The 22,968-nt window shown below is 37.3% G+C and overlaps 1 protein-coding gene and 1 long non-coding RNA gene across 6 annotated transcripts in view; both read left to right on the top strand.

The window, feature by feature from the left end:
- On the top strand, positions 1-664 carry LOC148674943 (uncharacterized). The gene is made up of 2 exons (XR_015935419.1): positions 1-68; positions 242-664. It is a non-coding gene; the product is annotated as an uncharacterized LOC148674943 (long non-coding RNA).
- Positions 665-1,142: 478 nt separating this feature from the next.
- Positions 1,143-22,968, top strand: part of cep162 (centrosomal protein 162) — a 52,779-nt gene continuing 30,953 nt past the window's right edge. For 2 of the 5 annotated variants that reach the window (XM_088625732.1, XM_088625729.1), the window contains exons 1-6: positions 1,144-1,334; positions 2,102-2,209; positions 3,418-3,571; positions 13,764-13,913; positions 19,462-19,645; positions 22,489-22,559. In XM_088625732.1, the coding sequence (XP_088481858.1) occupies positions 2,150-2,209; positions 3,418-3,571; positions 13,764-13,913; positions 19,462-19,645; positions 22,489-22,559 (619 nt within the window). In that variant the 5' untranslated portion in view covers positions 1,144-1,334; positions 2,102-2,149. Of the gene's footprint in view, positions 1,335-1,366; positions 1,534-2,101; positions 2,210-3,417; positions 3,572-8,661; positions 8,770-11,283; positions 11,428-13,763; positions 13,914-19,461; positions 19,646-22,488; positions 22,560-22,968 lie in introns of those variants that run through there. The other 3 variants (XM_088625734.1, XM_088625730.1, XM_088625731.1) reach the window with 3 other exon arrangements.

Here is a 22,968-nt window from a genome sequence, read left to right as displayed (position 1 = left end):
CACAAACCACAGGAGACGAACATGGAGACCTAGAGTGTGCTATCCACTCTGTGTACCAGCTCTTGCAGGTACGCCTTCACTTCTTGGTACAGTGTCTTTGGAATTGACAAGAAGGTCTTCTAATAAGGTGGGGTACTTTTGATATTGTAATTAAATCGGGTTCGGTGAGGACGAACACGGAGACTCACACTTGTGAAGTTAAAAACGGCGCTTTATTTCTTTCTCCGTCACCACCTGCCAGCCAGATCTCCCGCGCCCAGCCGAGAGGGAGACACAAGACAGCCCGCCAGAGAGAGCGAGCAGCCAGAGAGGGAGAAAAGAGAGAGAGAGAGTAACACCCAGGGGTGCGGAACCAGGAAACTATTTACACGGAAAACGGGTGATCTCCCCAGACTGTACGCCTGTTTCACTGTGGGACAGCTGCACTGGTCAGCGGCCTTCCTAAACCCCGACCTGACCACTACCACTCCTGTCCTGCCCCTCACCGTGTACCCCAGCCGGGCGCTCTTCGGCCGCTGCCCGGGGCGAATGCGCTACAATATGCTTGTTAAGAGATGGAATGTAACCAACATCATTGCGATTGAAGGCAAAAGTCTCAAGCTCACCCCTTATAATCTGCTTTAACGCTTGCTCTTAAATATTAAATATAAGTGATCCAGTTTCACTGGAAAGTCCCATTTCTGCTTACATTTGTTTTTACAGTGTGACAACATATTCCTCACTTTCAGTTGTTGTTCTTGAGGCTTAGTCACCAAGAATGATTGTATATCTGATCTTCCTGTTGCCCCTGACTGTCTATGCAGTTAGTTAAACTATAACTGAATATGCTGGCAGTGAACTAAAATAACATTAACCACTGAACGCTACAATTAAAAACAACACTATTTTGGTAGTGTGCGCCTGTGCGGTATACATCATGGAAATGGGGACTCCCCCTCCGTAGGAAAAGCACAAAAAAACTTCTGAATGACAGTGATGATGCATGAAATAGCAAACACATGTTCAAGATAATTAATTGTCTTCATACAATTAGACTATTAAAAGCTGAGCCACTATGAAACAAGTGTTCGCTGCAGTCTGAAGTCCGTAAACAAACCTCGCGATACTGCAACTTCTCTCGGGTCCTGGAAGATAGCCCCGCCCTCAGAGGGGCTGGTTGAGCAAGGCGGTGGTTCCGGGCTGTTGGAGTTGCCTGGGGTTGGCGGACAGATCTGCCAATAATGTCTCGCAGTGTTTACAGTGAGTGGAGCTCTTGACTACAGTGGATACCCGGGCAACATCGCGGGAAGAAAAAGGAAGAAGTGGAGGTGGCTGGGCAGCTTTAGAACCAGATTGTATGATTTAACTGCTTATTGGGGGATTTTATTGTTTTATTTCAATTATCAGTTGCGTTTGCTTATTTTTAAAAGACAAATCCTTAAACCGGCTTCATTTGTTTGAAATCCCTCTATGAAATCTAAGTTGTCACTTGAGATTCAGCTATCCTGTCAAAGCATACTGTAGATGCATTCATAAACACTGTTACTTGTAAAGGTGACTAACGAATGAATGTTATGATAGATTTTTTTAAAGTGTTGATACCATTTCGTTGTTTTTTTTTTGTTGGGGGTGAAATCAGAAATCGACAGAACGCTGCTGGTCCAGGTCCTTGATTTTGAATGGGAGTAGGATTGGTATTGGAAGCGGATTATTTGAATATTATTTATAGTAATTTTCAAAAAGGTTAAATCCGCTTCCTATCTACAGTTGTGTAACTTAGGACTGATCTTGAAACACTCAACTTTTACTAAACTGTGCAACGTTCATAAATATTTTGACGTTATGTCTAGTTATTTACTGTGACGAAAAAAGCGTTGATTAACTAGTAGCATTTGCAATACTGTTTTTCTGCAAAACGTAAAAATGAGACGTATCATATTTAGGTCCGCTCTTCAGTTGTTGAAAATGTGCTTAAATGGTGTAAAATTTAACTAACTTAAGTAAGCCAGCGACGGATTCCCCCCAAAATGATTTTATTTATCGATTTAACTAATAATATGTGTAGCTGTAAAACTGTTTTCATTGTGACAGTCGTTCTTTGCGTGCAATACATTTTTTTCAGAGCTCTATGTGATCGAGTATTACACAAAAGGACTTGTCTTTTGAAATCATGTCTCGCCGATTTACAAAGGAAGAATTGGATGAACAGTTTGAACAGTTTCTAAAAGAGGTGGGTATGAGTTGAACACACTCATTTAAATATTTCTTAATGTCTCCGTCACATAAATATAACATTTGGAAAAATCGCCAATAATGGAAAAGGCTAGTTTCCATTTTTGGAGTTGTGTAGTTGGATAATAATGATTAATTGGATTTTGATCATCCCCCCCCCCAAATACAACTGTCTTTTTAGGAGATTGTATCAAAGATATTTAGACGTTTCTTATGATGTCCCTGTGTGTGTGAAACTCTGAAAGACATTTGAGTCTGGCAGCAAAGTGTCTGACATCTATTTTTAGAGCAGCACTTTAGAACAGGTTTGTAATGTATACACATGCTAGAAGTACAGTATATTGTTAAGTGTTTACAAGGAACAAAATAGTGACTATTGGCATACAACAGTATTGCACAGCTCCTGGTGCTTGTACCAGCAGGAGTTAAACCTTTCAAGAGAATTTCAAAGGAGCCACAGGCAGCATGTTTGCATTTATGGATTTTGTGTCATTTAACCACACAAACACCTGTGCAAACTTTACTTCACAATCTAATGTGGAAAAGCAGGGAGGCCAGATTGTGTAAGCCCAGAGTTGTTGTTTTTTTAACATTTATACCCCTACCCTTATGAATCCATATCCATAGGATCTTTAATTGCCAAATAGTCAGGGCCCCATTGTAATGTCTCTTCAGAAGGAGGTCACTTCCTTAAGCAGGGGGAGTGCTGTCTGTGGTATTGGTTTAGAAATCCAGTCCTAAAGGGAAGAGTGCCATCTATAGGTCCACTAAAACTACTTACAGCAGCTGTCTGGTATGCTTTAAACCTCCCATTGCCGCAGTTAATGGGCCTGTGATTTCAGGATATTTGAAAGATCATATCCGTCACAATCAGCTTCAGAATCTTGAAAATAAACCTGAAGGTGCCTGTGATTGGAAGAAACAGGTTGTACAGGACAACACGTGCACATACTGTATAGTCCTGTGTGTGGGGGGAAAGAAATGTGAATGTAACCGGAAATGGAGAACAAAAAGCAGCTTAACTGAGTGAACTTTACCTCCACCTGTCTTTATAAAGTATTCAATCTGAGATGTGTTAAGCTAAAACAACTGCTTAAACATATATCTTTTGCCGTAACAGAGGTTGCAATACGCTGGAAATGGTTAATTGAAATTAACAAAAATCAAACTGACATTTATGTTTCCCATGGACTCTGTTTTCCCCAGTCTGTCTCTGACGATTCCATTGACCTGGGCAGCTCGCAATGGCCCAGTGTTTTAGACTCCCTTGGAAAAGCAGCCAAGAAAGAAACTGCAAACGCGCCTCCCAGACCCTGGTGGAACAGTGATGACGACGACAGCGACGTCCGCTCTGGTAGAGGTAAGGAGAGCTCTCCACTGCAGGCCTGGCTTTCCTTCCCCAACAGAATAATGTGTTTGATGGCAATTTAACACAGTAGGTTTGGGTGTTTCACATTTCTCTGAAGGGCGGCATTCAGGGCTTAGTTTTTTAAATGTTTGTCACCTGCAGTTATATATTTTTTTTCCCCAACAACTTTTTAGTTGTTTTTTTTTAACCGATTCGAGATCTCTGGAGGAACTCCTGGTTTTGAAAGAAGAAGAATCTAATGCTTCACTCAGATAGTGCTTAATGTTTTCTGCACTCCTTTTCCCCCCAGTTTATTTCTGTATGTGATTCAAGTTGGGGTTTTTTGCTCGCGTTTGGTTTGAGAAGATGGAAGGTCTTCTCTGATATCTGAAAGCGAGGCAACTTGTAAAAGGTACAGGTCAGGGACTGCAACAACATATCCTTCTTCTAATCAATAAAAAAAAAAGCAACCAAATGATTTTAAGTTATGCGAGTACTGTTTCAGGATGTTGGATAGAACCTGTGGACATTCCGCCAATATCTCAGCTTTTTAATGTTGGGGTTCATCACCATTTTTATTTCTTGATCTCTTTTTAAAAAAGGACAGTCTCAGAAAGTCTCAAAATTACTTATTGAAAATTGTAATTTTACTGAATAGCAATATATTCTTAGGCATTTAATTATTATACATAATTGTTTTTATGTCGTGCTATTCAGCACAGAGCTGCACATCATAAGCATTGTCAGAGTAGTCTCAGTGTGGACATACTAATGAGCACTCTCAGGGATCTGGCTGAGAACAACTGTGATAAAAGACAAGTTGCAGGGTTCCGAAAAGATTTATATTATACATCGCCACCCATCATCACCAGTATTCTTGTAACAGAAAAACATGACAATTTTCAGCTTGTAAGTAAATATGTACACTTAATAATAAGTAATAAATACTTATTATTAATGTGAGGCACTGGGAATCAGGAAAAATGTATATTCTATATAACATGTTTTGTTTATGTTTTATTCTTGGGTTTTATGTATGTGGTTTAGGCTGCTCCTAGTGTGGGATCACTCATAGCTCCTGCAAAATGGTTTGGCAAAAGCTGTTTCTGCAGGGCCTTTCAATGATGTTTGATTGACATACTGTACAGCCTCAAGGGTACACCACTGTAATTTAATTGCTTCACTGACAACATAGAATACTATATGAACAAGAAAAAGAACATTGAGAGCAAATTATGAATTTCAATATTTCCGTCAGGTGTTCATCAGACTGAAATAGAGTCCTGACACCAGCTTGAGTCCAGTCTCAGTTAATAACACATCTAAGCTGGCCAAGGAATATTGAGTGAAGTCATATGGATTCCTTAATTTTCCACAAGTTGTTTGATGTCAGAAAGTAGGCAATAGCTTAAAAGACAAGAATTTCTCAATTAATTTAGATATAAAACATGAGGCACACAGATTAATTATTATAACTGTAAGGAGTTCTTGAAGCCTTACATTCAGACATTTCCACTAAATACCTAACATTGACTACCCTAATGCACTGCGGGTCCTGTGCAGGTGTGTGCCCACCAGTGGTGCTGTGTTTTTGGTTCCCTATGAGATATGCTGACTCGGGGCTCCACAGGAGCAGGGTTTGAGGGCACTGGTCTAAACCAATCTTTAACAGGAGACCAGCTCCAACAAAAATTCACCCAACAAACAAGAATTTCAAACTCTGAATTTCAACACAATTAATTCCACAGATCCCTAAATCCCTTAAATACGTGTCAGTAGATATACTCTTAATTTTGCAGCCAGAGAGGCTTCACAAGAGCAGAGCCAGTACAATCAGCAGCCTACACATTCATACACCAACTTGCCATCAGTAGTAAATCTAACAATCTAGCCCATGCCTATGAGGAGTTTTTGCTGCTACTTTGAGAAATGCAGTACAACTTGTGTGAATTGCAGCACTTATACTTAAATACAAATAAAGCAAGGGAAGTAAAATCTACATTTTCACAACACCGAGTTATCAGGAAGAGCTTTAAAGAAATTACTTTTACAAAAAAACTATATTGATAATTCCATTAGGTGGAAAATTTTAGTAGACAAGGTCAGTGTTAAAAGAGACTCTGGATTTGTTGAGGCATTTTCAGTAGTTCGTTTTTTTTACTGACAATTCCTATGTTCGTGGGGGAATTTACAAGTAATTCTTGATTTTCCACCTGATCTGTTGTCCAGTGAGCCTCTTGGACCTTAATGGCTGCCATGTGTCACTTGGGGCTTTTGTCAATTTGGGGAAAATTATTTAAAGCGGTAGCAATAACAATTCTGTTTCTCTTTAATACAAAATTACCTGTGAACACTAGATGGCACTAGACTGTAGAGAATTTCTTTTGAAATTAATTTTGTGCATTAGAAAATGCAAAGGTAAAAGTAGTTCTGAATGAAATGTAAACTCTTTTCAGATGAAGTCTGGATTTTCAGTTGTATGTCTTTTGACATATAGTGAATAACAAGGCAATTGATACTTTTCTGCTTAGGTTCCTTTGTCTTATAACCAAGGCTATTCTGATCTCTATACTGTATTTTCTAAATGATCACCTATGTGCCCTTGGGCTTTCATGACTTTTAAGTATCACTCAGAAAATAAAGGCACCGGTTAAACAAATGATCACGCTGAGTCATCATAAGCTAACAATATTGTGATACATTTTGATGTCTGAATAACTGAAGTGTATATATTTTAGTTAGTTATATCTTCCCAGATATTGGTTTATTATACTTTATGCAGCTTATTTGTTCATCAAGATAACTAACCTTTACACCTGGAATCCATGCCATTACAGGACTTTGAATTGTACTGCAAGTATTGAATTTATCCTTAATTGCTAATTAACCCAGGTGCTGCAACACATTGTGATAATTATGGATTTACAGGAGCAACAGACTTGAAATTGTGTAAAATCTGGATGCTAAGTTTGACCCTGCTTGATATGATGATTGGTAATGTGGCTGTGAGCAGATTTGTTTACTTTAAGTATTCAGATGTGCAGGTTAGAATTATTGCGCATTGTTCTGATCTCCAGTTTGGAATGGGTTGATCTTTTTTTTGTCCTCTTTGGAAAATGAAACATCTTCATCTGACATCCAGGATCAGTATGAAAAATAAGGTTAATAAGATTTTGATGGTGTTTCTAAGCAGGACAGTTTGCTAAAGATGTACCAGGTAGCATGAATTTAAAAGATGATTGCACTATATCTGCTGCTGATTGCAAACCTTTTTTCTCTTTCTGCAGTTAAATTTTTGTTCTCACTGTACTGCCCAAAGATTGTCGTGTCTTATTGCATTTTATTTTGTGTATATACAGTTGCAAGAAAAAGTTTGTGAACTCTTTGGAATTACCTGGATTTCTGCATTAATTCCTCATAAAAATGTGGCCTGATCCTCAACTAAGTCACAATAATAGACAAACACAATCTGCTTAAACCAATAACATACAAATAATTGTACTTCTTCTTGTTGGTACTGAACACATCGTTTAAACATTCACAGTCTAGGTTGGGAAAAAGTATGTGAACCTCTAGGCTAATGACTTCTCCAACAGCTAATTGGAGTCAGGTGTTGGTTACTCAAAGGTTGGTTACTGACAGAGTTTGCTCTTCTCAAGAAAGATCTGTTCGTGTGAACCATGCCCCGGTCAAAAGAAATATCAGAGGATCTTAGAAGAAGAATTGTAGAGATGCATAAAGCTGGAAAAGGCTACAAAAGCATTTCTAAAGGCCTGGGTGTTTATCAATCCACAGTAAGACAAATTGTCTACAAATGGAGGAAATTCAGTACTGTTGCTACTCTCCCTAGGAGTGGGCGTCCTGCAAAGATCACAGCAAGAGAGCAGCGTGCAATGCTGAAGGAGGTGAAAAACAACCCTAGGGTAAAAGCAAAGGACCTGCAGAAATCTCTTGTCCACTATAAGAAAAACACTGAACATGGATGGTGTTAATGGAAGGACACCATGGAGGAAACCACTGCTCTCCAAAAAAAACATTGCTGCACGTCTCACGTTTGCAAATGACCACCTGGATGTTCCACAACTCTTCTGTGACAATGTTCTGTGGATGGATGAGACAAAAGTTGATCTCTTTGGCAGAAACTGCTGTTTGGAGGGAAAAAAAAAGCACTGTACACCAACACCAAAACCTCATCCCAACTGTAAGGCATGGTGGAGGGAGCATCATGGTTTGGGGCTGCTTTGCTGCCTCAGGGCCTGGACAGCTTGCTATCCTAGAGGGAACAATGAATTCAAAACTATCAAGAAATTTTACAGGAGAATGTCAGGGTAGCGGTCCATCACCTGAAGCTTAGTAGAAGTTGGGTGATGCAACATGACAATGACCCAAAACACAGGAGTAAATCAACAACAGAATGGCTTAAACAGAAGAAAATGTATTCTGTTTGTTTGTGTTCTGTAATGGCCAAGTCAGAGTCCAGACCTCATCCCAATTGAGATGCTGTGGCACGACCTGAAGAGAGCTGTTCCCGCAAGGAATATCAATATCAGAAATATCAATGAACTGAAACAGTTTTGTAAGGAGTAATGGTAAAAAAATTCTCTTAACTGTTGTGCACGTCTCATCAGCCATTTGGTGGAGGTTCTACCAGTGACTAAATACAAGGGTTCACATACTTTTCCAGCCTGGACTGTGAATGTTTAAACGCTGTGTTCAATATTGACAAGAAGAAGTACAATTGTTTGTGCATTATTAGTTTAAGCAGATTGTGTTTGTCTATTATTGTGACTTACCTGTGGATGCTGCACATTGGTGGTGGTGGAAGGGAGTCCCCATTACCTGTAAAGCGCTTTGAGTGGAGTGTCCAGAAAAGCGCTATATAAGTGTAAGCAATTATTATTATTATTATTATTATTATTATTATTATTATTATTGTTGTTATTATTACCTGAAGACCAGACCACATTTTTACAAGTAATTAATGCAGAAATCCAGGTAATTCCAAAGGGTTCACGAATGTTTTCTTGCAGCTATATGCATCTTATGTGTTTTCATTGTGCTTTCTATTCTTTTCTGATTCCACCCAACCTTCCTTCCTTCAGTACAAGAACCAAGGAAAAGCAGGTTTACTAAAGTGAAAAAGCCACAGGCTGTGCTTAAAAATCCCATTGGTGGAGAGGAATGCAGGCTTTCTGAAGGGTCTACTGAGGGTACTGGATATTCTGATTTACTGTAGTAGTTTGTAGAAATGTGCTGCTGGAACCGGACATTTGCTGGATTTGCTACAAAGGTGTTGTTTCATATTCAACAGTACTATAGCAGACTTTCACTTCTGGTAGCAGGCTAGAGGTCATCTAAAAATCCCTTTGAGATAAAGGGTTATTCAGCTGCTCATAAAAGAAAGGTTTTGAGAAGAGCATAAAGTCCCAGAAACTGTGAAATTATTAAGTACATTTTGAAAGGTTTTGTCCTATTTTTTTAGTCTAAATACCCCAATCTTGGAATTTTCAGTTTTTAAAATGAAAAGGAATTAGTTCAGCTGCACATGTTGAAATATTAGCCTGTATGTAGTTTTATACTGTCCTGAAACATACTGTTTTCTGCTCAATGTTATATTAATATAATATGGCAGAAGTACATTTCTGATATTGACATTTAGCTTCTATAGCATTAGTGTTTGTGTTTTGATTAGGAATTGTTATTAGTGTATGTGGAATAATTTTAATATTGGAATTTATTGTACCATACCTAACACCTGCACCTCTGGTGGCATTGCGAAAGCATCTGATATGCCAAGCACTTACTTTCTTCATTAATGTCACTCAGTGTGAAATCAGCCTCATTTTGGCATGACCATTTCATATTATGAAACTTGGTAAATACTTGACTTTTTTGGTACTAAAGGTGGTCCTCTGTAATAAGTTGCCCTGCTATGCATCGCTTCGCACGTACTGTATATCGTTGATGACTTGAAAAACTCAACATAAAAAATTCCCACTCTTATTCCCATTCTCTTTCTCAAGGCACCAAAAGTCAGCAGTGTACAGTAGGTGGTTTGTGGGTTATTTTGTCCTGGAAATGAAAAAATATTGTGAAGTCAGAAATCGAGCATTAATAATTGTTCTTGTAGACAGTGCAGTTATGGTAGACAGTACATGACTTAGATTACGTATTGTTATGCTCCAACATTAAAGTTGAGTTCTTACCACCACACACTACTGTAGATCAAAGTGTAATTTCTAACTTTAAATTCATGGACAGTGTGTTTAAAAAATGTACCCTGTAGCAGCTAGTTCTTTTGCTGGTAATGACGAGTTCACAATTTGAAAGGACTTGGTGATGATATTATTTCCGTTTATTGTTTTTATGTGTTATAGACCTATTAAATGTCTATACCAGTGACTGAACTGTATGTTGGGAATAGATCTCAAGCTAATTACATTAATTCCCCTTTATAAGTCTTTTCATAATAAGTTGCATTATTTAAGAAAGTAACCTGCATCCTCTGTACTGTATTTAGTTAGCTACACATGAAACATACACTTAGTCTAACATTTGCTCTCTAACCTGACTCCTTTCCATTAACTCTTATGGGGGGAAAAACCTCTTTAAGTCAAACTGCCAATGTTTATGCTCCTATGGTCCTGAAAACTCCATACTGACATTGTTCTTATGTGGAAAAATTCCCCTTAATACAACATTTCACTGTAAGTTGTGACTTTCTGGTCTGAGTGTAAAATCTGATCTTTACATGTTCCAGATATGTTCTTGTTGGGTTCACATTTTCGAGTATGATGGTTTTTAGATTCTAATGAATGATCACAGAAAGTTACAGAGGGGAATCTTAGACCATTTAAGAATAATAGCAAATTATATGATGGGGGGTGGGTCACTATTCAGCACAGAAATATTCACATCTTTTTGTTCTTCATTCCTGGCTTTGAAATTAATTAAACATTGACATCCAAGCTAATTATATAAGTGAGTGCTATAGAAAGACACATGTTGGAAGATCTGAAGTTGAGAAACTTGTTTTTGAGATTTAAAGGCTTCTCAGTAGTTGACTACTTCTGTGATGTGTGTAAACCAGGTTTTTATAGTCGCATACCCTTTGACAGGTAACAGAAGAAGTTACCACAATCCCAGAAGACAACATGAGTAAAGCCTCACAAATATGATATAATCTTTCAATGTAAAAGACAAGCCAAGTTCTCTGGGGTCTGAGAGATTCCATTTCTTTTTGTCAATAGATATTTAATTTTTGGGTTCCTTAAATGATGACCTCCTCACCATTTAACCATCCATAGGTCTTGAACTACTTAGGGTCCTACTCTCATTTTCTGTGCATGATATAACATGGTAACACGGTATAAATAAATAAATAAAATTAGATACAAAATTCATATTTTTCAATATTAAAGATGAATATTAATCAGTTCCTAAGGTGACCATTTTAAATTTGATTACCATTTCTGATTTAGCTGTGTATCAAAAATGAAAATTTACGACAAATTCTTCCTCCACATACAGTAGCAGGTTTCAGGGAGGTTTGAGTTGCACATGCCAAAATTGGGTAGATTTCGAACAGAATGACTTAGTGCTTCCTTTTAAAAAATGAATTGTCCTCCTTTCTGTTTTTGGCCTCTGATTTTTTTTTTCTTTTCTGACCTATCTTTCCTTCCATCTTTGTGTTGTTATGCTTGATTTGCATGTCTTGCATGTAGTTTCATCTAAACCAACACCTAAGGTGTGCAGCAAGGCTCTGGATAAGTTGAATCGGCTGGAACAGCGCTACATTGCTAAAAAGGAAGCCTCTTCCAAGCTACAAGGGGAAAGCAGTGACACTGATTCACAGGGCAGTGGAGATGGTAACATTCATCACCTTTTCTGTCTACCCCCTCCCCTTTTCTGTTCTTCAGTTTGTTTGTTTGAATATAGCTTTGCTTTAAATCCAGCTTACTAGAAATGTGTCTTACAAGGAATACCTGTTATGTTTATGGAGTCTCTTCAGAAAAGGAAGGTGCTATGAATTATGGGAATGCACATACTGACTCATCCTTGTTACAGCCATCAGATACCTATGGCTTTTATTGAGTTCATGTACAGTAAGTCAATAAATTAAGTGTGTAGATATTTCAGCTTTTTAACATTGTGAAAGAGGCAGAGCTAACTAATTGCCATACTTCATTGTGGCTTAGTGTTTTTGAAAGACACATTCCCAGTTAAGGGTGCTCCTTATAAGATGCATTCATGTAAGTATTTTAAAAAATACCTGTGCCATCCTGATTTCTTAGACGTGCACAATGACGGTCTGTGGCTTCTAATGTCAACATTATATCTGTAGAGCTATATAGGATCCCTGTTGAGCTAAATCTGCTTTCTAGTTTAGCGGAACAACCAGAGCTCAATAGTATTTGTATTTCGATAATACTAGATATTTATCTGCATGCCCCATAGCGGGTACATTGCAAATTGAAAGGAATGGGTCGTTGTACTTCATTTGATGCTTGAGTTATTGCATTTTCATTCTTTGATTTGTGTCTTTTAATGTCGCAAATATATACGTATCTGTCATATTTTAAAGTCTCACAAAATTCTTTGATATTTGGCTTTGTATTGAGTGAGAACATGAGAAGGTATACGGACAAGAGAATGTCTTCAGTATTAGTAGTATGTTTATTACATGAATTGAAATGCTGCTGAATACACAGTCTGGTGCAGGAACTACAGTAAGTTGCCTTTGAAATGCAACATGTGGCTCACCTGGAGTGGGGGGGGTGGGACAGTGAAGTAACAGGATCTTTAGATATGTGGATCTTGGGTAAAAACATACAGCCGTAATGTAAAGAAATAGTGTTCTTTATTTTACAGGAGGCTACACTGAATCAAAAGTAAAAAACCAAAAGCCTTGCTCTGTCTGAACTTTAATTAGACATCTTCTTGTTTTCCTCTCATCATCAAAGGCTTCAAAGCTACTGTACCTCCCAGCTTTGCAAAACCTTCACAAATTAAAAGGTCACCTGAGACTGTTCTCAAAACTCACATCTATCAACGGACTTTTGAATTGGTTGATTCCGTTAGCTCCCTTCTCCCTCTGTGAGGCGCAAGTAGAGGTTCTGTTCTCTTCTTCAAGAGCAGAGCCTTCATAGCCCCGACTGGAAACAACAGTTTGCTAGTTTTAACTGTCACTCGACCAATTGTCTTCCATCAATGGGTCATTGAGGATGGCAGGTCATTCCCCTTTGTCTTCTGAGGAATGTGGTTTCAGAGAAGATCCCCAGTAGGTTTATATTTTGTCTAAACCTACTGCACCTCCCAGATGTGAGTGGGAATTGTATATTTAAAATAGCATAAATTAAAGCAAGCTACATAAAAAACAGAAAGGGCCAGTTAAATTTTTACTATTACCAGAAATATGGTCTACGAACTCTACTGTATGTCATTTTAGTAAGCATATACTAAGATCTTGTCTATATAAATTATTTTTCTGAAAAGCTGCCTTAAAACAAGAACAACCAAAAAAAGAACGAAATATAGCAGTGTAACTACTGAAATGCTAAAGAGTATAATTGGTCGACTGTGAAGTGAAGATATATTTTTTTCCAATTATATTAGTAATCTGTCATGCTTCTTTTTTTACCCTCTTAAAGTGTTTTCTGATGATTTTAATAAAATTCACAATTATTTACTTTTTATTTAGTGTCCACGGTGTTAATATACAATTTTTGTTATGAAATCTGTTCATTTGGAAATGTACAACAGCCTGTTTCTTTTGTATGATTCTACATCTACCTCATGAAAGGTTAAATGAAGAAATAGAAATTTATTATTGCTGTATTTTCCAGAAATACTTCCAAAAAGAATTTGTATTGAAGGTGAGTATGGCCAAGCTCAAAGACCTATTTTTTTTATCCTCATGTTTTGTACTTTAGCAGTCTAATTCAGGGTGAAAAGCTTGATGACTCATGACTGACAGGTTTTGGGTTGGAGTCCCACAGCTGGAGATTAAATGGGAAATACAGATTTAAATACGCTGCAGGGATTCTCATTTGGTTGGTAAAAAAAACGATTATACAATATTCTGTGATGGCGCCGGCTGGATTCTACGTAGTGACTGTATTATTTATTTAGACCAATGATTCAACAGTACAGTGGTAAAAATCAGAATATGGTCAATGCAGTGGTGCTAATTTGTTTTGTGCAGGAATGCTAGGAACAGGAAAGAATTTTCTGAAGTCTGTGAGAAGTTCCCAGCCCATAAAGGAAGAAGATGAGGACCAAAAGGAGAAGAAACCAGGTGATCACCAAGAAACAAATCCTGTATCTTTCAGCAGAGACAGCCTGGAGCCTGAAGGTGAGAAATCAAATTGATCTTGACTACTGTAGTTGGGGAACTTGCTTTAATAAAGTGTGTAATAATGCTGTATGTTTTTTCCTATGCTCTGTCATGCAGGCCAACTTTGGGGAGTGGCCGGCATATTAACTGATGGACATTTTATTCCAACTTTCCAGCCATAAGCGGTTATAATTTTAATTGATATTACACTACTTTAATAATGAACAATTACTTTATTACAGTACACTGTAATAATCTTATTACAGTATAACATTCAATACTTTAATAATAAAACTGTAGTTCGGGCAAATAATATTTTAAAAATGTACAGAACATAGAACTTTTGGCTTACTTTTTACATCACCAGAATGCTTTTCAGGACCTTTACTGGGTCAGTCAAAGACAGACATTGTAGATGGGCCAGTGTAGGTTTGGTCTTGTGCTTTGAGCAATTGTCTCACAGAAATGTCTCAACTTTGGAGAAAAAAAATATAGGGTTCATTGGCTGAGAAAAGTTGTCATCAGCCTCACAGTGGCATCCTTCACCAGTTGCTTGCCTGGCTGCTCAGTTTAGAGAGAGACAGTCTCATCTAGGCAGTACCTGGGTGGTACAATACTACTTTAATTTTTGGAACAAGAAAGGCTTACTTGTTAAGCACAATTATGTTGAAGATATAATACAGAAAATGGAATTAGAAGTCCATTAGCACTCTCAAATTATGAAATCGGCAAAAAGGAAAAGCTTTAAATATACAGTTGCCCGCTCTTTCTTAATACTAGCTGTATGTATTTCTTTCAACTGTTTTTGTTTGCGACAAAAGAAAGAAAATGACCATATGCTGAAATTTCTTTAGTTTTTACTTTCTAGTGTGAATCGTGATGTGGTAATATAAAATACACATTATGTGTTCTTTCAAGATTGCTGAGAAATTGGGGGGGAAAAAACTGATTCCCTTTGTTGAGGTAGATCTTTACATGCTGTCATTATGTTTGAAAATTCACTTCTTCAAACTAATTACATTAGTGACATTTTTTATTAAATTACATAACTGTGCAATGAATACAAAGGACTTCTGAGCCTTGATTAATGCAAGAGTTCTGCTTCCATGTGTCTCCTCGAAATTTGAGCAGCTATTCAGTTTTCAGGTGCTGTATTCAATGTTTTGCTGCTGGTGAACTAATATATTTAGTTGTACTGCACCTGTCTGAACCTGTCATATCATTTTCCGCTCAGTTTAAATTATCACCCTTCTTGTGATGTTGCAGGCATTAGGTGCTGTATAGTGAGGGCTGTGATAATAAACCCATTAACCAAACTATCAAATCATGTGCAGTATACCTACCTCCTGGTTTATGGGCATTATAGATACTTGAGGATCTAGTATTAATGTGTCATATGAAAATAAAGGCAGAAATAATGCGATCTAAAAATGTAGATGCTATTCAAATTTCTTTATAAATTCTGTTTTATGGTCAGTATATGTTGTAGGGCAAAGGGTAAAGTTTTAAACAAACATTCAAATAAATAAATCTTCAGTTTCTTTTAGCCTTTTGTGTGTCCACTCACAGTTAATGTGCAATCTTTCAAATCATGAAAAGCAAATAAGGTGCTTGTTTGGTTTGCGTTTTGCTGATGAATAGATCTGAGCCTGTTCATCTTGACATTTTTGCTGTAATACAGTGTGTACGCTTGCACTCAGCTTTCTAAAAAAGTGAAAAAATATACAGGATTCTGGTTAGCTAGACCATGAAAAAGAAGGAGTTCAAATAGTGTCATTTTAGTAGCAAAGTCCTAGTTTTTGAACCATAAAAAACTCGTCTGAATGGCAACTGGATCTGTAAACACATTTTATGATGTGGAATATAAATGTCCATTAGAACTGGCATAAAAGAAACAAAATGATAAAAGATGTCCGTGCAGACTGAACCTTACCTTTGTTCCCAATTTATTTGAGAGCATGCCAGACCCTATTTTGAATGAAGAATTTAAACTTGTAGCAGAAATGGTAGATTAAATGTTAAAATGGGGAAGTACTATGAAGATAGTTAGCGTAGCACAGCACGAGAGCTGTCATCTTAGGTATTCACTTACAGTGCCCCCCAGAAGTATTGAGGTAGAAAGAAGTATTTTGTTTTACAGTCAGTCAATTTGTATTCGTGATTTGAGATTACTATAATATATAAGTCCAATATGGATGAAAGTACCCACAAATGTTGTTTTGTTCATATTAGAATACCATGTGTTCAACACAGCGATTTAAAGTATTGATATCAGCCGTGTCTTGCAGCTGAGACATTTTTGTTAATCATAAGACGTTTTTCCAATTTGTGTAACCTCACCCTTAGCCATAATGACTCTTACTGAAAAAAGTGGCACAGAACCTAAACGGTCGGAGGAATATGGACACTTCCTAAGGAGCACTTTAAAATTGTGCAGGAAGTTGTCTCCGTGGTCTCATCATGATTGTGTTTTCAATTCTTCCCCACAAGGTTGACGCAAGGACTAGGGAGTATGTCAAGAAATGTTTTCACTACTGTTCTTCTTGAACACGTTAGTATTGGTACTGGTAAGTGAAGTGTCAGAGTGGAGACGAGTATCCAGGACTGTCTTCTTTGTCTGTCCTTGGAACATCGACAGACTATTGCTTCTGCCCATTCCCATTTGTTGTGGCTTCTGTCAACGCCAAAACTTCAACAGTGCTCTGTATTTTTTATCCTTTGATTGGGAGATATAAACTCCAGCTGAGAGGAGGACAGGGTTGAGTTTGTCTTCAGGCAAAGTAGTCAAAGTAGCCACCGAACGCCATGCATTTGCATTTGTAAATTATAAATTAAATTAAATACAACTCCACACCTAATTGCTTAGTAATGAAAAGTTTGTGATTTGAATTTGCTAGTAATAACCTTTTTGCACAAATGTTAACTGCTGACCAGGCTATCAGTTTTCTGTTCTGCAGTTACCCCAATACTGTGATTGACCACGGGATGGGGATGAGGCTAGTTCTCCTTACCATGCTGTGAAGTTTTCAACCACACCAGGATGTTTCCTTTTCAGATGCTCGTTGTACTGCCATGGAATGCTAAATCAACCTTGCATATTCTGAATGTTAGGGTTCTATCTTTTGTTTTAAGAAAATGTTTTCTTAAACATTCTTTGATTCTTTTTTCTTTCGGCCATTATTGTTTTTTTCTTCAACCTGTTCTATAGTTACGACGCTATAGCAACATTGCTGCCCTCTTCAGGTTAAGTCATTATCTCGCTGGAGGTTGGAGGCCCGTTTGAAAATGTAAATGAAAAATCGACAGCGGAAATATTTGTCAACAAATGTTTTTGACAGTATAGAATAATCCTTTCAGGCCTAGTGTGAGCAGGGAGCAAGGTATAAAGCAGCAAACAAAGGGAAGCAAGTCCAGATACAGTCCAGGGTCAGAATGCAAACGGGCAAGGTTCAAAGCCTGGTGGACAAAGTAGCCTGAACCACCTGGGGCAGCTGTACAAGTATTTTCTAGTAGTAGTACTAGTAAATTGCATCCAGGTGGTACAAGGCTTCTGTCAGATTACTATCTGTGGCAACCAGTGCTGAATGACAGGTGAGTGCAGGTGTGACTGGCTGCCCTTTAAACAGTAGCATACCTGGAAGTAGAACAGTGGTGCGAGCATGCCAGTGAGCATTACTTCATGTTTCCTCATTAGCCTGTGATCCCCTAGTGGTGGTTTCCAACCTTGGGAGTGGGGAGGGCCAGTGTGTCTAATTGATTACTTTACTTAATTCACCTGTGCAAATTGATAACTTTCATAAATCTATTGGCTTCTTTAGACTTTTGGTTATCTTGTTTCTGCATTCTGTCTTGAATTTAAAAGATACTCTACTTCAAATGTTTATAAACCTTCAAGTAAGCACAATTTTCAACAATCTTTTCAATGTACTTAGCTTTATTTTTGACCACACAGCTCTCAGACTGTCACAATTAACTTTTTTTTTACTTCTGTAGAGGCACAGTTGGTTAAATTTCAGGTAACACCTGAATGAGGGAAATTCTAATATCTAAAAAGTGTTAAAGGGTTGATATTAATGAAAAATGCTAAAATGTATATGGAATTGTAAGTTTTATATCTGTTAGAGGTCTATAGAATATTAAGCATATTAAAAAGTTGTTACATGCTGTACAGACCGTAATACAAGACTTGCATTGTTACTATAAGCCATAATTAAAAATTTTGAGAAAACTAATGATTGTGCTAAGAAGTAATATACCTTTATCTCTTTTTCTGAGCGTAGTTTGTTGCCAGAAACCGTTTTGCATAGCAAAAGTTTGAATGAAGAAAAACTTTTTTCTTCTTGGGGAAAAATCAGGATCCATTCAGGACCCCAAAATTATCACCCCTAGTTTTACTTTTTTCACCAAAAAATATTAAATAATAAATAATATTCATATTGCTTCTTTGTAGTTTTGAACTTGGCTTATGTTATTTGAAATGTAGGGTACACCTCACACACTTCGTAGTATTAAGTTTTCATAAAAATATAATTCTTAAAAGAGGTACTGTAATTGTTGTAATTGCAAATAATACAGAACTGCATTACCAATGTAACCAAACCCCAGTTTGTTCCTGTAGACAAAAGAAAAATCCAGTTTACATAACTAAGCATAGGTATAGTTCTGTCAATTGTCTGATCCTGTGCAGCTATAGCCATTCTGCAATGTAGTACGATGTGTAGCAAAGGCTTGTAGTGGTGGTATAACAGGAGTCACAAGAACAGGACTCAGATTCAGGACTCTGAACACAAGTTCAGATTGTCTTTGTTTGTGTACCATTCCAGTTAGAGCCAGCATCATAGACCGAGACTTGTGCAGCCCTACACAGCTCGCCATCAACTGGGAGGGACCAGCTGTTTCATATCCAAGATTCTCAACTCAACAGCTGTTTTTATACCATAATTATGAGGCTACAGTCTCAAGGCACAGAAGGCATAGTATCCTGAAGAATTATCGTAAATCCCTTCTACGAACCCACTTACAATAGTATTATTATTCTTTTATGTAGCCTTAAATTTTATTTTAATACCAAGGAATGGGCCCATTGGTTAATTCAACTGAGCCAGTGGAGAAATGAAACCCAACCTAACCCTAACCCTGTTGTTATGTTTTTTTCTTTTTTTATTTCTATTTTTTGTAATTACATTTCAAAACCTATGTTATGTGTAAATTGTAAACCATATGAAATCTAAAAATCAAACTGTTCTGAGGAACTCCCGACCCAGGGTTAGGAAGTGCTGCTTTAGGGTATAGTGAAACAACTAAAACTGTGCAGGGTTTGTAGCTTGTGTTCCAGTTCAGTGTGTAAGTCAAGAAAGAAAGAAAAATGCAAGTAAAAAAATATGATGCAGTAGGATTTGCACTTTGGCTTTTCAGAATCCACAAACATTATCTTAATTTAAGTTCAATGCAAGGTCTGAACTAGCAGTAGTTCATCACAATGGATGTAAAAGCTTAGTTTGTTAGCATTTTCAATGATTGATGATAATGTTAATGGATCTGCTTTATGGCTTTCTCTCTTCAATAGAATCAGTGGTGGCATCGGGACCAGATCAGAGTGCTGCTGGGTTTGGAATGGACACTTTGGATGAGGAGGAAGAAAAAGCGAGATTTTTTGCTAAGCTTGAGAGTGGTGTTTCGTCTACAATTGATTACTCTAAGTTAAACAAAGAGCTGGACTCCACAGGCTCCACTGTTATTGCAACCCTGAGGTACAAGTCCTGGACTATTCCTCTGTGTTCTAAGTTTAGAGAGAAAGCTGGCATGCTGAGTTCCTTTTGGAGTTCTTTAAAATGCTTTTAGCAACAGAATGTTTTCCAGAACAAAAGCAGGTACAGTGGATATAAAAAGTCCATACTTATTGAAATTGCAGGTTTGTGATGTAAAGCCAGAAATCAAGATAAATCATGTCATATGTTTTTCCATCTTTAATGTGACCTTACAACCAACAAAACAAAAGAAAAACAAATAGATAATTAATAGGAAAAATTATTAAAATTAAAAAACCTGGTTGCATAAGTATGCACACCCTTTTATAATGGGGGCTGTAGCTGTGTTCGGAGTTAACCAATCACATTCAAAATCATGTTCAAAGGTAAGGAGCATATATCTGCCATCAATGAAAGTGATTCTGATTAACACCAAATAAAAATCAGCTGTTCCTGTAAAATTTCCTTGAAACTTTCATGGTTGCATCCTACTGGGATAGCCATGGTCCACAAGAAGCCGACAAAGCATCTATAGGATCTAACTGTTGAAAGGTACCGATCAGGAGAGTGGTATAAAAGAATATCAAAGGCATTGGATGTACCATGGAGCACGGTGAAGACTATCATCTAATAAGTGGAGAAACTGGCACCATAGGGACAATGCCAAACTTGATGACAGGACAAGGAGAAAACTTATTAGGGAGGCTACCAAGAGGCCTACAGCAACATTAAAGGAGCTGCAGAAATTTCTGGCAGGTACTAGTCACTCCTTGCATGTGACAACAATCTCCCTTATTCTGCACATGTCTGGGCTATGGGGTAGGGTGGCAAGACGGAAGCTATTTCTCACAAAAAAGAACATCCAAGCCCATCTAAATTTTGCAAAACAAAATACATTCAATCACCCTAAACCATGTGGGAAAATGTCTTATGGTCTGATGAGACAAAGGTTTTACTTTTTGTCCTTAATTCTAAAAGATATGTTTGGCGCAAAGACAACACGGCTCATAATCCAAAGAACACCACACCTACTGTGAAGCATGGTGATGGAAGCATCATGTTTTGGGGCTACTTCTCTTCAGCTGGGACAGGGGCTCTAGTCAAGATAGATGGGAGAATAACTAGCTCCAAATATCAAGATATTTTGGCACAAAACCTGCTGGCCTTCAGAAAGCTGAAGATGAAGAAGAATTTCACCTTCCAACATAACGACCCAAAGCACACATCCAAGTCAACCAAGGAATGGTTTCAGAAAAGGAAGATCAAAGTCTTGGAATGGCTCAGTCAGAGCCCAGACCTCAGTCCCATAGAAAACCTGTGGAATGACCTAAAGAGGGCTGTGCACAGGAGATCCTCTGGCAATTTGAAGGAGCTTGAGCTTTGTTGCAAGGAAGAGTGGGATAAAATTGCAAAGTCCAGGTGTGCAAAGTTGATAGAGACTTATTCACAAAGACTTACTGCTGTAATAAATGCAAAAGGTGCTTCCACAAAATATTAGTGAAGGGGGGGGCAGGTATGCACACTTACTGTATGCAACCAGGGTGTTGTAGGTTTTTTTATTTCAATTATTTTTCCTAATAATTATGTTTTTCACTTGAATTTTGTTGGTTGCGAAGTCACATTAAAGATGGAAAACTGACTGACATGATTTATCTTGATTTCTTGATTTACATCACAAAACCTGCAATTTCAATAAGGGTGTCTGGACTTTTTATATCCACTGTATGTTAATCTTGAACTCTGCTTTTTTGAAAATGGAAACTTTACATGGTGTTTGATACGCACATCATCATGATGATAAATGGCAATTAAACCAGGTTGTATATCTGCTTCTGCTGATTGAGAATCTTGACCCTTTTGATTGATTTCTAGTTTGAGCACTAGGATATCTCAAAAGCACATGCATTGCCACAGTGGAATGGATCATATTTTAATGTATAGTAAGTCCCGTGCTGACTTCTTGCAAACAGGTTTTTACAATCAAGTGCTCTTTAAATAGCACTTTAAAATGGCACTTTTAAAATACCTTTAAAATAGTTTAAAATAGCAATACTTGGAAATACTTGTTTTGTCAGCACAAGAAGAGAGCAAAAGTATCAAAACCAAAGTGAATGTGGTCCTGTAATATCCGTTAAATGGATATGAAGTTATTGATATTATATTTTATATATGTACTATAATACATATAATATATTGCATATTATGATTATAATGTGTTATAATATCAATGATATTGTTAAACACTGAGTTTAAGTGAAGATAATTTGTATTGAGTCTGAATGAGGTTAAAATGTTGATTCACCTGTCAGGTTCCAAATGGAAAACCTGTACCAAATGACAGTATTTTGTTTTGTGCTTTTGCCTAATAGAAAGCAGTACTCAACTATGGGCTTTTAAAATTCTAATTAAAAGTTTAATTTATTGTCAACCATAGTCTACTTTGAATATGTGGATTCTAGTTAATTAAAATTCTACTCTTTTTCACCCTATTCCTTCAGTTCTCTTGTCATCTGTAGTTTTAATTGGTAGGTTCTATTTGGTGTTTAAAAAGTCATCATATTCAAGTGCAGTGCAATTGCTGCTGTCCTTTGTGATGACCATACTTTCAGTATGTGTCAGGCGATTAAAGTTAAAATGTAAAAAGCGTTTAAAATGCTGCAATTTTATTTGCTTTTTGAATAGAAGGTTGATCATCTATTTTAATGATTCCTTTATCACCCCTCAAGTACACAGATGTTATTTGATGGTTTTTATCTGTTTTTGTTTTTTAAAGCCCAAGTTACTATGTAAATGGGGTATTTCGTACACAAGCATTCTGAGGGTTGTTTAAATATATTTTTCCATAGAAATGGTGAAAAGCTGTTGAGTGAGAAGGAGCACACCAAGGAAGTAAAGGACAATTCTAAAAGTACTCCTGGTAAGAATTTTGGGCAGTACAGCATCATACAACAAGCCGTTTCTTAAAATGTGTTAAGGGACATAATATTCTAACCGGACAAGCACCTGTTTTCTTTCAGAGTGGTTCATTTTAAGGACTCCCCTTTTCAGGTTCCACATTTGCTTTTTGCTGTTGTAAATGTTATGAAGCCAACCTAATGTTTTCCAGAGTTTCAAACAACCTTCTCTTTTGTTTATTTTGATATCCTGCCGTTATCAGCAGGCCATTAACATGTCAGTGCTAAAGCCTGTGAGACTTAAACAAGTGACCTTAACGTAATGAAAGTTCAGTATTGTTCCATATGGATAAATAGGGGCCTTTTCAATGACTGGATAGAATGCTCCAATCTCTCTAGAAAGTAAAGGTAACAACACTGGTGTCATTTTTC

Source organism: Lepisosteus platostomus, chromosome 3 (assembly GCF_059453375.1).
Source record: "Lepisosteus platostomus isolate fLepPlt1 chromosome 3, fLepPlt1.hap1, whole genome shotgun sequence".
Lineage (NCBI taxonomy): Eukaryota > Metazoa > Chordata > Actinopteri > Semionotiformes > Lepisosteidae > Lepisosteus > Lepisosteus platostomus.
Note: the sequence above shows the minus strand (reverse complement) of the source record. Positions and strands in the feature narration are given on the sequence as shown.